General features: G+C 46.9%; 1 protein-coding gene across 1 annotated transcript; it reads left to right on the forward strand.

Annotated features, from left to right (window-relative positions):
* Positions 1 to 3,648: 3,648 nt before the first annotated feature.
* LOC115404699 (cAMP-regulated D2 protein) lies at positions 3,649 to 15,816 on the forward strand. The gene is made up of 8 exons (XM_030114095.1): positions 3,649 to 4,116; positions 5,390 to 5,591; positions 5,995 to 6,128; positions 6,974 to 7,101; positions 7,224 to 7,342; positions 8,024 to 8,164; positions 8,271 to 8,443; positions 15,122 to 15,816. Exons 1-8 carry the CDS (start codon positions 3,649 to 3,651, stop codon positions 15,575 to 15,577), a joined length of 1,821 nt encoding a protein of 606 aa, XP_029969955.1. The 3' UTR covers positions 15,578 to 15,816.
* Positions 15,817 to 18,258: the final 2,442 nt, after the last annotated feature.

Raw genomic sequence — 18,258 nt, forward strand, 5'->3', positions numbered from 1 at the left:
GGCGTTGAGCCAAATGTTCACATTTTGCCTGGAAAATAAAAATTTAAATCACTCCATTTCCTCCTCAGATCACACCAATAAGCTCCAGACATTTTCACCACATGATGAATAAAGTAACTTCGTGTGACTGTATTATCGTCCATTCCAGGTTTTTCTCTTCGGATTATTTCACGCTGATGTGACCTGCACAGCGGTTTTCAATTAAAGTCTGGTGAAGTCCAAGAAAATTGCCTCATCTCATCTGATTTTCTTCATTTGAGCTCAAAACTTACAAACACACAGAATTTATATTAATTCAAGTTAATCCAACTAGAAGAGGATTTCATAAAACTTCACATCAAAATTAATTGAGCTTTGAAAAAATGTTTTAACTGGCTTGCAGCCAATAATCACACTGTTTTAAATAAAGATTACCATAAAGATTATATCATGAGGCTGTGGTGCAAATGTAGTTGACAGCTCCTACAAAAAGTAAAGTCATATTCACTGTGATATTGGAACAGATATGGAGCAATGCATGGCAATTTCAGGAACTTCCATCAGATTCAGGCACAATTCCTGAACTACAAGTAAAAAAATCCCAGGACCATGAAGGAAAACAGCTCTTCGCGATTTCATCAATCATCACAAAAATAAAAAATAATATATGTAAAATATCTAACTTTGCCATATTCATCTGTAAGTTCAATATGGTATAATGTTAACGTGAAATATTTATGTGTCTCATGTTTTTTTTTTGTATATAATGAAAATCATGTACAAAAAAAAATTCATGAAGACATTTCCATCTTACATTCACCACCACGTGTTCAGGGATTAAAACTACTAAAACGGGGTATTCAGATTAAAATCTGAAGCCGAAATACGCGGAAAACTGCAGCGACTCGAAAAACGACTCAAACAAAGTTTTAGACTTCCTCCAAATCGATAACGACATGAATTATTGATTTTATGAACGGAGTCTGGCCTAAAGTGATGCTGACAGGCGGAATAAAGCGGAGGCTTTAAAAACAGCCTTTTTTTCCGAGTTTTTACCTCTCTGAAAGCTCTTTGCTCATCCAGCATATTGAGAAGGAAATATCTTCACAGAATCCTGAAAGGAAAGTCAGCGTGAGTCTGAGGAAATCCATCAAACGTAATGAACACTTGCGGTTCTCACCCAGGGAAATGCTGTGAGGAGTCAGAACAAACAGGAGGAACAAATACTCCAAAGAGTTCCTGAAAAACACGAGACAAGGAGGTTAAAGGAGAAGCAGAGCTCCAGCCAGGCCGCGGTCACTGTCAGCTCACATTTTTCTGTGTTATTCGCTCAGAGGAGGCAGCTCTGGTGTCTTTACAGCCGCACGCAGGCTGCCTGCTAATGAGCGGCAGGTGTGCGGATTCACCTGCTGGAGGGGGTCAAACACAAGGCCCGCGGTCCAAAACCGGCCGGCAGCAGGCTGCAATCCGGTCAAATTGTAAAAAATTCAGACAATGATTAAAAGAAAATAAATCTTTAGAGTAGCAAAAGCACAGAGGTGGGAAATAGATATAGTACTTTCTCACATTGTTGTTAATATGTAAATTTTTAAAGTAACTTGGATTGCTTTAAAAAGCTTTTGAAATAGATAATTTTACTGTTACTTGAGTATATTTTGGCTCAAGCATTTTACTTTCCTACATTGGAAACAAACCCTCCTGTTACTGAATGAAAAATGAAACGTGGAAAACAAACAAACCCAGACGGCTGTGTTGCTGATCGTCTGTTGAGCTCTGCTGGTTTGTTGGTCACAGCGACGGGAGCACGAATTCATGTAGAAAATTCTCAATTAGAGAATCTGCTTTACAGTCTTCAATTCAGTGAAGAAAGCAGATGGATCGTAGAATCCAGATTTTATGCCTGAAACTGTTTTTATGGGACGATTTGAACGTCGTTTGTACCTTCTACCTCCTGAAAGCTCCTGATTCTAATGTGAAACAAAACTGGATCAAAATCAGCTTGTGCTGGATTACATTTGACTGGTTATGAGTGAACTCCATCAAGCTGCTTATTTTACTCAAGTAACTTTTACTCAAGAGTGTATTTTAGATGAAAAACTTTGACTTGAGTAGATTTTTAGACGGGTACTTTAGAAGAATTTGAAGTATTGGAGGTTTCCTCTTGTCCTTGGTTTATCAGTGAGCATCAGACCATATGAATAGATGAACACGACTGAACAGTCTCCATGTCATCAATATTCCCTCTGATTACAACCAAGTCTGTTTTAATGACTTTTATCAACACTTTAACGGGAATGAAGCTTGAACCTGACATACTGATCGCTGATTAATCACCACTGACACTCAGACAGGCTGCAGGATTTATTTCCGTGTTTGTACTGAAAGCAGGAAGTGAAGGTGAAGCTGAGGAGCTCATTAAATCTGTCTCTCTCTTCTGGATGTCAGCCTCCTGCTGCCTGTCCTCCATCTCTCCCTGCTCCTCCTGAGTCCTCCTGTCCTCTGGAGGATCTGCTCCAGCGGAGCCCTGAGGTCCTCTGTCCTCTCCTCTTCCTGGGTGAAGCGGTCCTCCTCCAGCCTCCCCTCCTCCTCCAGAGCTTCCACTGCCTCCATTCAGCGGTTTTCTCTCTAAACTGGAATGAAAACAGTGAAAATGGTCTTTGAGGGACTTTCTAAACCTCAGCTCAGGCTGAGTGAAATGCTGTTAGATGTTGTTGTCTGATGTGGAGACGGTTTCATTCAGATTGTGTTTCTATGCAGACGACTCTCAGCTGTGTTTTTCTACCTGTCTGGGCTCAACAGCACAGCATGAAGCAGTAGAGTCAGACGCCAGGGTCTCTTCAGGGTCTGATCGCCTCTGCTCACTGAGAAGAGGGACTCATTAGTTCACAGAGTGTTTATTGACCTATCTCACCGTGACAGAGTGGAAGCTGTAACATGATCCAAAGAACAAATCAAATAAATCTTCAATCTCTGCTTTCTCTTCATCCTTTCCTGTGACTTTAGGATATTGATGGAATAAAGTTTCCTGAACCAAACATTTGAGATGCAAGCTCCCTGAACACTCCTGATTCCTGCTGAAGTGCAGCTTTACGTTTTGTGTGACACATTGAAAAAAATGAGCGATGTGGTTTGGATGGCTTGGATGAATCATTAGTTTTCCTCCTCTTCAGTGTCTGAACACTGACGTCTGCATGCTGTGCTGCTTCCGGCCTGCAGGTGGCGGCATGCACCTGAATGCAGCACGTCTGCCTTGTGTCTCCACTGCATCAGCTCAGGGAGAAGACTCTGGAACTGGCAGAAGAACCTGAAAAAGGTCAAAGTTTTGAAACACAGAAGCACCGCTCCCCCTCGGCGGAGCCTGCTGGCCGAGCCGTCTGCCTTCACATCCACCCTGACGGCATTAAGCAAAGCAGAGACCACTTGTCCCCCATTAGACGTCCTGCATGACGGCCGCGTCTCTGCCAGGCCGTGCAGAGTCCTGCAGGACGCAGACAGAGCAGCTTTTGTCCGATCAATCCGAACTGGGGACGAGTTAAATTGGAGTCACAAGGAGAGCCGGCCAGAGGGGGAGTTTCAGGCCCCCGGCTCATGGGGGCTTCCAGCCTTCCACCTGGAGATCCTGGTCTGAGCTGCAGGGTCTGTGGAAGTGAGAGGTAGTCTGCAGCAGGGATGGAGGGCTGGCAGGGAGTGCTGCTGCTCTGTGCGCTAACTTTCAGGCTTTCCTCCGGAGAGGCGACAAGAAACGACGACGGCCTCGACCTGGTCGGCTTCCTGAGGAACGTCTTCCAGGGGCTGCTGGTCAGAGACCGGCCAGACTTCCAGATGAACTCTCCCAGGGAGCTGAGGGGCCACGAGGGGCCCGCAGTCACTGTGCCGACCAAGGACGAAGCGGTCCGCCGGGACGCCGGAGGGACCCCCGGACCGGAGGTGCTGACCAAAGACGGGCGGGTCAGGGGGGTTCGGGTGGAGAAGGCCCACGTCTTCTACGGCGTTCGCTACGCAGACCCTCCCGTCGGGGCCTATCGCTGGAAACCCCCCAGGCCCGTGAGTCCGTGGCCCGGAGTGTACGACGCCTCGTTCCCCCGGGCGGCGTGCATGCAGGTCTGCAGCGGCCCGGTCGCAGAGTGCCCCCGCGCCGTAAGCAACGCTTCTCTTCATTTACATGTTTACCTGCTTTTTATGACAATTCAACAGTGAATGTTTATGTTGAGAACAGGTCAGAGTCGAGTTGATCTATGTTTAAAAACAGCCTGAACCTCCAGTCCATCACAGGAAGTATTTTCCTGGACTGACTCATTCAGGATCAGTTTGGACTTTTTGTGGCTTCTGGACTAAAATGGGTTTGACACAAGTACAGAACATAACATGAATCTTGATAATCATTCAATTGTCTATGTTTTGGATTCATTCATTACATCATAACTACAACAGTCCAACAATACTCCAGGGAATATGGTGTGTTTCTGGCCACTGCAGCCTGCAGAGCAGCTTTAAACTACAGAGGAATTCAAATTAGGGATTATTTCTCTACATTTTTGATTGAACTTCTCTCTGAAATAGAATTTTCTGTGTAAAATTTACTTTTTGTTGTTGTTTTTTGTCCTGAAATTGTTTGATTGTTATCAAAAACAGCAAAATTGATTTCTGGAGTGAGAGAAAAGTTAAAGTAGATAAAAAAGTAGGAGAAAGTCACAATGAACCAACTTGGATAAGTTTATACATCATACATCAACAAACAGTGTATTAGACTCATTCAAGTTGTGCAATATGTTAGAGAATGTTCATGAAGCTGTCTGTGGGACTAATAATGGTACTATTGATACATTTTAAAAAACTTAGTGAGATTAAACACAATAAATAATAACAGACACAAACAGAGTGAATAAGCTCAGAAGAGAATTTAGAAAAAAAAAATCATTTGAGATAAAGTAGTGAAATGCAGTGAGAAACAGGCTCATAAAGGCCTTAATCAGCGATCAGTGAAATCTGGAGGCTGGAACTGGAGTTAGGTGGTGTAATTACCAGTTTATGATGTGGAGAAAATCAAAATACGACCAGAAAGTAGAGAAATTCACCCTGATCGTCCAATCACAGACCAGATCCGCCAGTGAGGCCATCCTACAGCTGTCAAAACCGAATTAATCCCGTCAGTCCGGTGATGAAAGGGTTAAAACCAGCAAGAACTCAAGCTGCTGCTGGAGCGAAGTCTTCGGTTTATTATCAACAAAATCGAATCACAGTCGTCCAATCTTGAGAAAATGAGAGTAATCCCCTCCACGGGGGATTGAATAATCAAATCAAGCAGATCCAGTGAAAGTAGGAGGCGAGTTTCTCCGGTTTATTCACAGCAGAGTCAGGTCCTGCCAGACTTCATGTCCAGCTGGGTCAGGTGGCCTGTTTCTCTCTGAAGGTCAGCGAGGACTGCCTCTACCTCAACATCTTCGTCCCTCTGGACGTGAACTTTGACCCCCCCGTGCGCACCCTGCTGCCGGTGATGGTGTGGATCCACGGCGGGGATTTCATCGCCGGCTCCGCCTCCAAGCCGCTGTACGACGGACGCTTCATCAGCAACTTCACCAACACGGTGGTGGTGAGCCTGGAGTACCGGCTGGGTAGGAGCGTCCGCTGGCCTCTCGCCTGAGAAGTGTGTGATGTGTGTGTTGGCGCTGGGAAACGGGCCTCCTGTCTCCGGACTTAACTCAGTTATGTCGATTAATGACCTTTTCTAAATTGCATTAAGCTCGCAAGAAGATACAGAAAGGCAGCAAGTAGAAATCTTGTGCAATCACTTAGTGCAAAATAATGGCGCCCTCATGGCGGACCGTGTGTGTGTGTGTGTGTGTGTGTGTGTGTGTGTGTGTGTGTGTGTGTGTGTGACAGTGCGGATCTCGTGCGGATGCCATTCCGCTAACTGACCCAGCCCGCTGGTGATTAAGGAAAACAGGAGCGTCGATGTGTGAATGTCAGAATTGACCGTCTCTGTCTTGTGTTTCCGGCTGGTCATGTGACCCGCAGGCGCCTTCGGCTTCCTGCTGTCGGGTAAAGACCCCCACGCCTCGGCGCTGGGCAACTACGGGCTGCAGGACCAGCAGGCGGCTCTGCTGTGGGTCCAGCAGAACATCGCCGCGTTCGGCGGCGACCCCAGCAAGGCGAGCACACAAACACACACACACACACACACACACACACACACACACACACACACACACAGTCTCGTATTTCTATCCTTGTGGGGACCGTCCATTGACTCCCATTCATGTCTAGCCCCTAACCCTGACCCTTACCCTAACCCTAACCCACACCACAACAAAGCCTAACCCTAAAGAAATGTTTTTGCACTTTTACTTTTTTCAGTAACAACAACATGGTCAAGAAAACACTGTTTCTCCTACTTAGGACCGGAAAAAGGTCCCCACAAGGCACGTCGTTTCACGTTTTGCTATCCTTGTGGGGACATTTGGCCCCAACAAGGATAGAAATACGAGAACACACACACACACAGAGACACACACACACACACACTCAAGCTAATTAGCCCACGATAAAGACGCCGATTCATTGTACTTTGGTGAAGCGCCGCTTTCAATTTCCCGACTTCAAAGTCTGAGACGTCTCTTTATTGTGTTCTTTGTTCCGTACAGCGTTGGATTGTGGGAGTGGGGGGGGGGGGGGGGGCGGGGGGGGGGGGGGGGGGGGGGGGCGGTGTATAGGGGGGGCTTCACAATGGTGACGAGCTCAAACAGAACATTTGAAGTGTTCTTCAAAGCGCCACGTATGACTAAGAGAAGAGAGGCGGAAAACTCTGGAAATTGACCACACTGGTCGACACTTTTGAGAAACTCTGGGAGAAGTTGCTGCTGTCTGAAGCAGTGAGCTGAAGGAAACTTTCATCCTCATGTGTCTGATTCTCTCAGTGTGATTCCTTCATTAAATAAGTGAAAATTAGCAGGACAGACTCGTATTCGGGATTCATTCTGGTCTTCATCCCTGGTAGGTGACGATATTTGGCGAGAGCGCCGGGGCCCAGTCGGTGAGCCTCCACCTGATGATCCAGAGCAGTAAGCCGCTGTTCCAGCAGGCCGTCCTGCAGAGCCTCCCCTTCTCCATCCCTCTGAAGACCAGGTGAGGGAGCCGCTTTCTCCAGCACGGCCCATTTGTTCCCCGGCCGGAGAAACAAATCACTTCGGCCTCAGAAGACAGCGAGGCGTCGGAGCGGGAATTAATCAGCGGCGTCTCTTGAGCAGACACGACGCCCTGCGGCTGGGGAAGGAGTTCGCCAAGCAGACCAACTGCTCGGTGAGCGACGTGGTCTGCCTGCTGTCTCTGGCTCCGCAGGCCGTCCTGGACGCCCAGATGAAAACAAGTAGGCCGCCGCCGGCCCCGGATTTAGAGCCGCGCTCATGTCTTCCCACACGGTTACGTAAGGAGATGCAGTTTGTTTAAAAGATGCTGAAAAACATATTTACCCCCCGATGGCTGAGCAGACTGAGCGATACGCCTCTGAATGGGCAGATAAAAGGTTTTACTGCATCAAAGTTAAAGAAGAAATGACTGTAATATATCTGCAGGGCGGACAGGGCTATCGATCCGATCACTTAGTCTGTGATTTCATCAGCTGCAGCACTCTTCTGACTTCTTCTTCATAAAGTGGAGATCTGTGGGGATTTACTGATTTATTCACTGAGGGAGGAGAGAAAGACTTCATTTAGCTTCTCGGTCCTGAAGCCAGGAAACAAAACACTGCTGTGATGTGTCTGGATTTATTTACTGCTACTTTTACCGTCACTTCACCTGCTGTCGTGTTTCTGCTCCTGATACCTGCAGAAAAGCTGTGAACATCAGAACAGTGGCCTGGTCGGCGTGTTTACTCAAAAAATAAAGCCAAAAGTTGAAATATAGTTTAAATATGCCGTAAAGAAACATCAGAAAGGAAAGGTTAATGTCAGTGTAGAAGGCCCTTTAGGATCGACCTCTTTCTTTCTGTTGCCTTTACTCAGAGATGTTCTTGCTTCGTGTGAACTGTGAAGCTGCTTTCGATCCTCAGGCTCCAGGCTCGTGAACCCCTTCCGCTTCCTGGAGGTGTTTGAGACCTGGGGTCCGTACATTGACGGGGATCTGATCAAAGAGCAGGCCGTCACCGCCTTCCTGAAGGGCCACTGGCAGAAGGAGAAGCTCGTCCTGCTGGGTGAGAGAGTCACACCTGGAGAGAGACATAATCGTTCAGGATCTATGTGTCATTATGGCTTCTCTCTATACGATGATTTCATGTGGAAATTCTGTCTGCCCTGCAGGTACCACGTCAGAGGAAGGGGTGCTCTTTGTTTACGGGGTCTTCAAGAAGCCGGTGTCGGCGGTGGAGTCCACGGTGTACATCACGGCCATCTTCAAGCAGCACGCCCTGCGGATCCTGCACAAGTACCTGCCGCTGTACCGGGACGCCGACCGCAGGGGCATGCTGGCTCAGGTACGAGCTTCCACGGGGTCAGCATGGGGCAAAAGCTGGTTCTAAACCCGATCCTTCATAGATCCAGTCAGCTGATGCAAATCATTCAACATTCAGAGAAATACAAAACAATTTCCAGGTTTGTAGGCATAAGGATTGATGGGAATGCATTAAATGTTGGCTGATCTTGCCCTAAATGTGCTGATCTCATCAGAAATTCATGGGATCATCAATATGAGACTCTAGAGAGGAGAAATTAGGTGCAGTTGAAGAATCTGCTGCAGCACAGCTACAGCTGGGAAAACCTGAAAAACAATCAATAAATATGGTGGATGGAGTTCGCTTACATGCTGCTTTTTTCCTCTGGTTTAGCAGCCTCCAGAGTACGCTGACATTCACACAACCTGTGGTGAACTCAGAGCTCTGTAACTTGATATTAGCCCAGCATTCGCCCTTTTCTTGCTTGGATCGAGGATAGAAACTTGCGAAAACCTTTTTTTTTTACGTCGCCCTCCGCAGCAGGGTTTAGGTTTTGCGCTGTATTGTTAAGATTCAGCTCACAGCTCTCTTGAAGGAGCGACGGCCGGGGCGCTAGACGCTTTGATTATCGCAGTTTTATCGCAGTTCATCTCTGGAGTGGATCTGAGCTGGCGATAGCAGCAGAGAGAGCCGACGCCTCCAGCGGCTGCTTTCAATGCGGAGAGCGGCGCAGCAGCCTCGGGGAGCTGCAGGGGGTCAGGAGGACGTGACGCTTCCACATTTATTTAGTATTCAGTCACAGTTGACTGTGCAGCACGGAGGTCCTGCATCTCAGTATGAAGGGCCGTCCTCCAGAGGACTGGAGCATCAGCACGAACGCCACAGAGCAGGGCTGTAAATTCTTTACACTATTTTGAAAACCACTGTTGCTCCTATTATTTTTTTAGCTTTAAAAAAACCCAACCCTGAACGTGAATGTCTGCCAGCTTTGAAGAGACAAAAGGCTAATTACCCACCGTCCCTTTCATGCCTTTTGTCTGCCACACTCATTTAGGCTGAGGGACGTGAGTGTTTATGGGGCATTTTCACTGAAGCGTGCCGCTTTTGATCAGACAAATTGCATATAATTATTATCCTCCTGTTGGCGTGGCTTTGTCCTGTCGCGGAAATTCTGACAGTTAATCGGGGAAACATGTGGAACATGTCCTCAAAGACACGAGTCCGCGCTCAGAAAAAGACCCAGAAAATGTCAGTATTTTTCACTTCTCGGTCCAGTGTTAATCCCCCCGCTCACCGGCTGAGAGGTGAACACTCGGACACAGCCTGCCACACACACACTCACACACACACACACACACGCATCAGTGAGCAGTCATGGAGCGGTGGTGCCAGGCCGGCTGTGGCGTGTGGATCGATGGAGCTCTGTGTGTAACGAGGACCCAGCTGAGTCCAGGACCGTCTGCAGCCTCTCTAATGGGGATTCACAAAACTCTTCTTCTCTTTTGTTGCGAGTGGGAAGATGTTGCATGTCCTCGGGCTCTGGTGCAAAACTTTTCCATTTTTCTCTCCAGAGCTCCCCCTCGTCTCCAGCAGCTCAGGCTGTCCTGCAGAGGGAGCTGCAGCTCCTGCCTCTCCTCGGTCCTCCATCATTTGTATGGGTGAAGCATGTGGACCACCTGGAGTCAGGGACTTTGTCTGCTTGAGATGCAGCCTGACTGCTCCACGAAGGAGCGACTCGTCTCTTTTGAACATCCGCAGTGACAGCCGGGGCCGGCTGAGGAATCCCAGATGAAGCGGCAGACAGGAGGGCAGCCGCAGAACCGCCCGCCGATTGGACGAATCGACATCCCATTTGTATTAATGAGGGAGCGGTGAATAATGAAAAGCTCTCCCAGAAAAATGGAACACAGCTCGAGAAACCAATAACAAGTTAGAAATGTAACATCCGTCATTTATTTCAGGATTGCAATCATTTCCTCAGGATGATAGATGGCTAATTAGGACAGTGGTGTTAATCTCTTTAACATGCTGTCGTGAAGAAGTGGTTTAATTTATCGAAAGCCTACTTTGATGGAGGCACTGGGATCTCTCTCCACTGGGAAATCTTCATTTAATCATGAAGGTCGAGGATTCAGGACTTTCTGCTGCCAGTGAGGCTGATCTGACTGTCCACTGACGTATGTCTACACTGGAGGTATCATCTGATCCATCAACAGGGAAACCAATCCCAGGCTCCTCCTCCTCCTCAAACACAAGAGTCACCAGATACAAGAAAGCTTCAAGAGAAATCCAATGGTTGGATGTGCGATTTTGAGGATCAAGTGGTGTGAAGAAAATCTGGAATCCACTGGAGTCCATGGAGATTGTTAATTGGCTTTTGATGGTGGTTAATTCAGTAGACATGGAAAATCAAGAAAGACTCGTAGAGAGGTAGGTAAGTAAATAGGTAGGTACCTTGATCTGCAGGCTGGTTAGTTGGTTGGTTGGTTGGTTGGTTGGTTGGTTGATTGGTTGGTTGATTGGTTGGTTGGTTGGTTGGTTGATTGATTGGTTGGTTGGCTGGTTGGTTGGTTGGTTGGTTGGTTGGTTGATTGGTTGGTTGATTGGTTGGCATTGGTTGATTGGTTGATTGGTTGGCATTGGTTGGTTGGTTGATTCATTGGTTGGTTGATTGGTTGGCAGGTTGGTTGGTTGTTTGGTTGGTTGTTTGGTTGGTTGGTTGGTTGACTAGTTGGTTGGTTGGTTGACTGGTTGGTTGGTAGGTTGGTTGTCGACTGGTTGGTTGGTTGGTTGGTTGGTTGGTTGGTCGGTTGGTAGGTTGGTTGATTGGTTGGCATTGGTTGGTTGATTGGTTGGTTGATTGGTTGGCAGGTTGGTTGGTTGGTTGGTTGGTTGGTTGGTTGATTGGTTGGTTGATTGGTTGGCATTGATTGATTGGTTGATTGGTTGGCATTGGTTGGTTGGTTGATTGATTGGTTGGTTGATTGGTTGGCAGGTTGGTTGGTTGTTTGGTTGGTTGTTTGGTTGGTTGGTTGGTTGGTTGACTGGTTGGTTGGTTGGTTGACTGTTTGGTTGGTTGGTTGTCGACTGGTTGTTTGGTTGGTTGTTTGGTTGGTTGATTGGTTGGTTGGTTGGTTGGTTGGTTGGTCGACTGGTTGGTTGGTTGGTTAGTTGGTTGGTTGGTTGGTCGGTTGGTAGTTTGGTTGATTGGTTGGTTGAATGGTTGGTTGATTGGTTGGCAGGTTGGTTGGTTGGTTGGTTGGTTGATTGATTGGTTGGTTGATTGGTTGGCATTGGTTGATTGGTTGATTGGTTGGTTGATTGGTTGATTGGTTGGTTGGTTGATTGATTGGTTGGTTGACTGGTTGGCAGGTTGGTTGGTTGTTTGGTTGGTTGTTTGGTTGATTGGTTGGTTGGTTGACTGGTTGGTTGGTTGGTTGACTGGTTGGTTGGTTGGTTGGTTGTCGACTGGTTGTTTGGTTGGTTGTTTGGTTGGTTGATTGGTTGGTTGGTTGGTAGGTTGGTTGATTGGTTGGCAGGTTGGTTCGTTGGTTGGTTGGTTGGTTGACTGGTTGGTTTGTTGGTAGGTTGGTTGATTGGTTGGCATTGGTTGATTGGTTGGCATTGGTTGGTTGGTTGATTGGTTGGTTGGTTGATTGGTTGGTTGATTGGTTGGCAGTTTGGTTGGTTGGTTGGTTGGTTGACTGGTTGGTTGGTTGGTTGGTTGGTTGATTGGTTGGCAGGTTGGTTGGTTGGTCGACTGGTTGGTTGACTGGTTGGTTGGTTGGTCGACTGGTTGTTTGGTTGGTTGGTTGGTTGATTGGTTGGTTGGTTGGTTGGTTGGTAGGCTGGTAGGTAGGTACGTAGGTCTTGTGTCAGTTCTTCATCGAGAAGTTACAAGCTGTTTTGTAGGCTGTTCCAGTGAGCCTGTTATGAAACTTGGTGGATTTTTTTGGAATAGCAATGTTTCTTTTTCAATTTTTTTAAATGATTGCAGATTTGTTCAAAATATGACTGTGTGGGACGAGCTGCAGAGGTGATCATATGGGTTGAACATTTTGTCATGCCTTTTACCTAGAGATTTAAAAAAGAATGAAGCTGGGAATACAGAGAATGATCCACTACAAACATGTGTTCTTAGGTATCTGCTGGATGCTTAAAGTCACTTCTGAACAATGTTGAGAAAGAGGCTGTTATATTGACGAGAAGAGCCTGGTAATGAGGCCATGCTTTAACTAACACCATAAATAACTGCTACCAGTCTGCTTCAGTTTGGTGCAGAGTTGAACATTTCTATAACAGACTCAACAGTCACCTCGACTCTCGGAGCCATTTTCAGGTCTGAACGACTAAAACCCCGAGGTGGAGGGAGAGACGGACGGCGCTGCAGGGGATCGGTGTGTCACTGCTGCGCCTATTTATCTTTCAGTCACCGCTGACGGGGCTTCCAGGAGAGGGCAGGGTCTCACACACACACACACACACACACACACACACCCACACACACACACACACACACACACACACACACACCTCTGTGCAGCACAGCCGCTCAGCACTAATGTCCAGCGGCAGGTCACCGAGGAGGCCGGGGTGGAACAGCTCAGCTCCATTTCCTTTGGAACATTTTATTCTGAGTTTCACACAAACCTGAAACAATCCTCCTTCCTACTGCAGAGACAAAACCCTGAAACACAGACCCTGATAGGAACTCAGACAGCAAAAACTGAAACATATTTCCAGGTAACTCAGAATCATTGCATTATTAGATAAGCTAAGACATTTTCTTCATGCTGCTTCAACAGTGTCAAACTCATTGGATTACTAGTTATTTTTTTAATTTTTGGTTGCTGCAGACCATCTCTCACATGCTGATGGACGAGTAAAAGTACTGGGCTGTTTCCCAGATCTGCTCCACATTCTACACACTGTCTTGTTTTGGCTTCCGTGTATGAATCACATGCAGAGAATCTAATTTAGTGGACCTCAAGGCAGGCAGGAAGTGTTCCTGCTCCATCAGACCCGATCGTAAGAAGCCCGTCTTTATCAGGCTTTCTGCAGCGCTTCGGTCAGACCAGGAGAACCCACCTCAGGCTGAGATTACTGCTTAAAGTCATGTCAACATGGTCCAAAGAAGCAGAAATCCTGTGAAATCTCACGCTGTCGGCCAAATCGTTATTGAACAGTTTGCTTTAAACGTTTGTATGGACAGATGACCAAGCAGCAGTGGTGTCAAAAAGTTTCCATTTCCACTTTCAGAGCTCATTTTAATACCATTCATGTTCATATTTATGCTATAGGTTGTGATAGCGGCGCTCAATACTGTGCTGAAAGCAGAAATCCCCTGATAAAAAACTGCTCCGAACACTATTTGTTGTAAAGATTAATAGGACTGATCTCTTCCTTTCAGGCCGATGGAACAGATTAAGCAGCATATGAACATTTTGTCCTGAATTCTCGTTAAAAGCAGGAGAATGAGTGAATGGAAGGGTTTGATCCAGTTAGATCAGGACTGAACCTTTGATTCTGCGATGCGTGTTTGATGCTGGAGGATATCAGAGAATGGCTGTTATGATCCAAACGCTAAGTTCAAGGCTGCAGGAGCTGCATGATTGGGGATAGTTAGTGTAAAAACCGCAGTGCCAGGGGGTCAGGTGTGTTCGGCTCGGCTGTCTGACTCCGTGAAAAAGCAAAAATTGACTGATGGCAGGTTGTTCGGAGGCTGATTGTGAGTTTTTGTTTCCAGGGCTGTGTTTTCACCCGCTGACCCGGCAGCTGTTACGTAACCCGACGTCTCCCCGTTGACTGCGAGCAGGTTCAGAATGTACATCTGAGGGAACGAGGGGTTTGAGTGTGTGTGTGTGTGTCTGCTGTGGGTGCGTTTGTTTTCAGGTGTCAGATGTGTGCAGCTGTGTGGGCGCTGCAGAAAAAGACAAACTGGTTTCCAGGTAACAGGCGCAAGGAGAAGACAGGCTGCCTTCTTCTTTATTTATTCCTCCTTTACGCCGGCAGGGAACAGTAGATTCTTTTTATTTATTTTTTTCTTTAATTGTGCATAAATAGTTTCTTCATGATGTCATGCTTATTAGTTTGTTCATTTTCTTTTCTCTTTGTAAAGAAAACAAACAATTCTGTTCAGGAATTTCTTTTTTTTATTGTCTTGTTTGAGTTCAGATTGATGGAGAGTTTAGAGTTAAAGGTAGAGTGCATCATTTCTACATTTAAAGGGACATTACTTCTGTTTCTATTGTCACTGTAAGCAAACAGTATTTGATGTGAACTTTGTATGTGTGAACGTCAGAGAGTTAAATGTTCAGCGAGGCGATCGCGCAGTAATGATGGAACTTGTTGACATACCTTCGATAAACGGCTCCAGAACGGCGCCGAGCAGAAATACGCCTCAAATGTGGGTCCAGTCAAGGTTTTCCCTCCTTTTTTATGTGTTTGGTGATTTAGCCTGAGCCATTTGTCAGCGCTCTGAGAGGCGTTCAAGGACCGCTAGGAGTCCCGGCCATCTTTGATTTAGGTCAGTCTGGAGAGGCGTTCAAGGACAGTTCTGCGTGTCGGTCGTCTGCGTTTTGGCTTCAGTCTTTTACATTTAGAGCTGGAAGAAAAACAAAAGTTCCTTCTGAAAAATCTGATTGGAGTCAAGAAAACAAGTGGTCCATGATCGGAATTCATCAGTCTAAACTTTTAACATTTGTTTGGAATTGTTTTCAGATCGTCACAGACTACATCTTCCTGTGTCCGTCCCGGAGGGCGGCGCGAGCCGGCACGGCGGCGGGCAGCGGGGTGTGGATGTACGTGTTCGACCACGTGCCGGCGGACCGCCGCGTCTGGTCGGGCCTCACCTTCTGCTACCAGCACGCCTGCCACGGCGCCGAGCTGCCCTTCCTCTTCAACTCCGCCTCGGTGGCCAACTTCACCTTCTCGCCGCCGGAGAAGCTGCTGTCCAATCGGATGCTGTGCTACTGGGGCGCCTTCGCCCACGCCGGGAACCCGTCCTCCAGGGCGCAGCAGACGGCGTTCTGCCGGGAGCAGCGCCTGCCGCCGTGGCCGCGCTACGCCGACACCAGCGGCTGGCTGCTCATGAACCTGACCGTGCATTCCCACGCTCAGGCGGGAACCAGGAACCAGATCTGTGACTTCTGGGACAAACTGGGCATCTACGGGTAGCTCGGTCTGAAGAAACCCGGCATCGATCGATCATCTCCCAGTGAAGAAGTGCTAATCACCCAGTCAGCTAGTAAACAGGCTGAATCAAGGAAATACTGAGCAGATAATCTGGATTTATGAAACATAAACATGCTAACAAGCAGAATTATAGCCGCAGTAAGCAAAAATAACATGACTGAATTATCAATACATTGATGAGGCGACCATAAACTCTGCGGACTAGAAGGAATCGGAGTTGTTACGCTGTTGTTATTGGATTGGAAACGATCAATAAATTGTGCTGATACTGTGTGAAACATGTCGCTATTGTGATTCCACTGCCAGCGATCCAGAAATCAATAAAAGCAGGTTTATTGTGTACTTCTCTTTTCTGTGTGATTCAACACAATTAAAACACCGGAGCTGGAAACGGAGCAGCGTTAGAGGAACCGGCGGTGGAGCCGATCTGTTTCTACCCACACTCAACCATACTTTATTGATCCACTTGAGGAAAGGACGACTGTGATTTAAACTCATCCTGTTCTTAGTTAACCTGAACTAAACACGGAGGCGGTGCAGAACCTGGGGGGCTGGTGGGGGTCGGGGGGCACAGTGGGATTTCAACCCGCGATAACAAGGCTTCAACCTGTAGACCACCATGGTACATACTGACCCCCAAGGATTGCTAGATCAGATAATGAACCAGTTTTAATGGAAGAAAGGACAGCTTGCTACTGTGATATATCTGAGTTATTCCCAGTCGTTTATGAAAAAGACTCGTTCAATAGATTCGACTTGTTCATGGACGTCAAAACTCGACAGAGACACTGCATCACCTGGAAAGCTGAGGGGGATTTATTCACTTTTCTAAAAATGTGAATGTGGGTTTTCCAAAAACTGAAATCTGAGTCGTGTGTAAAACACTGCAGTCTCACATGCTTAACCTTCCAGAAACAGGGAAAAGACTGAGGATCGTATATAAAACCTGGATGAAATGTGACAAATTCCTGTCCAGTAAGGTGAGGGCGAGCCGCCTGAGTGCAAATGCTGTTGGTCTTTTCTAATCAGGGCGTAATGTCTCCCCGTCTCTGCAGCTCCGGTAATTAATGCAGCACACTCAGCCTTTGAACCGTCTCCATGGCATTCAATGGAGGCCGCCGTAATAGTTCAGCTTTGTAAGGGGGAGGAATATGAATATTTGTTGTTTGCTACAGCTGGTCCTTCTGGAGTACTCCAGCTGAAGTGTTTTCCATTTAGTGGAGCCCAAGGACAGAGGAAAGCAAGACCTTCCATGTGGAACAAGTGCGGCTCCGAGCCGCCGCCGCCGCTCACATGGAAGTGTTTCATCCTGTGGATATGACACACACTCCGTCATACGGACCTCTTCTGTCCCATTATAGACAGAACGCATCATTCGAGATGTGATCGGAATGACGGTAAACCGCCGTGCAAAAGATTCCCAGGTTCAGGACTCCACAGCTCCACCAGTCGGTCCAGAGATCTGTGGCTCTGGCTGAAGCGTGCCGCTGTTGGCAATGGCTTCTCATTTAGTGCCACGGTGAGATTCACACATTCCTGTGTGAAAATCTCTCCTGCTATCTTGTGAAATCTGCCACACACTCAAGGTCTCAACCCCATGAAACACCAGCTGAGACCAAGAGACGTCCTGGAACCTGCAGGTCAGGAGAAAACAGGGCTTCTGGATTCCCCTGGATTCCTCTGGATTCCTCTGGATTCCTCTGGAGTTCGTGGGGGTGTGCATGTGCGATTGTGTCTCCTTGGTTTTGATGGATCGTAGACCTGATTGGGCTCCTCTGCTCATGGGGTCGTTTTGTCTTCCTGGGTTTGGAGGGACTCTGAACAGGCTTCCATCCCTGATGCCATCGTTTCTGGACTCTCATTGATTTACCCCGGATTGCCTGGAAATCCTTTGTTCATTGGAAATTAACAGGATTCATCTGGTAGGAAACACACCCATTAATGAATGGAAGAGAGTGAAATCTCACATCTGTAGATATGACAAGTTGCCGCCCATGCAGGGATGGCTGGACAGAAACCTGATTACAGTCGGCTCTGGTGGAGAACCCCTCACTGTTCATTATATGAATGACTGTGGGAGGAAATGTGAGTCCAGGATGAAAAGCCAGAATTAAACTGTGGAAGTTCTCAGTACAGTTATATGTGCACATTATTTAAAAGGCTAACATCCTGTTTACACAACATTTCAAGTAAAAATGCATCGTTTTTGTGTTTCTGTCTCAGAAAAGTTGCATTTTCTGCCGTCTACACAGAGACTGAGTCGAAGGGTTTTCAAAACGTTCCATGTTCAGTGTCCCGAAACGTATAAAACTTTCCATTTACACTTGAAAATATTGCATAAATATGTAACAAAGTATTGAATGAGCAATTTTTTCAAGCATTTTCTTTCCAGTCCACTGATTTTTTTAAAGAGCTAATAACTCTAATCAGGAACTAATTTTCAGCAATCTGCACAACACTTCTTCTGCATGTGCTCATTTATCCAGGTGGGAAACCTCTCAAAGCTAAAGAATCCGGTCGACTGGACTTGAAGGACTTTTGGCCATTATGAAGCCGCTTCATGGGAAAGAAATTACTGAGAATTCTCTAAATTCAGCTCGAAACGGTCATGATCAATCAAAATTACCTCTTAACTCCATGTGGCTCCAACGAATGAGATTAAA

This window comes from Salarias fasciatus, chromosome 17 (genome assembly GCF_902148845.1).
Source record: "Salarias fasciatus chromosome 17, fSalaFa1.1, whole genome shotgun sequence".
Taxonomy (NCBI): domain Eukaryota; kingdom Metazoa; phylum Chordata; class Actinopteri; order Blenniiformes; family Blenniidae; genus Salarias; species Salarias fasciatus.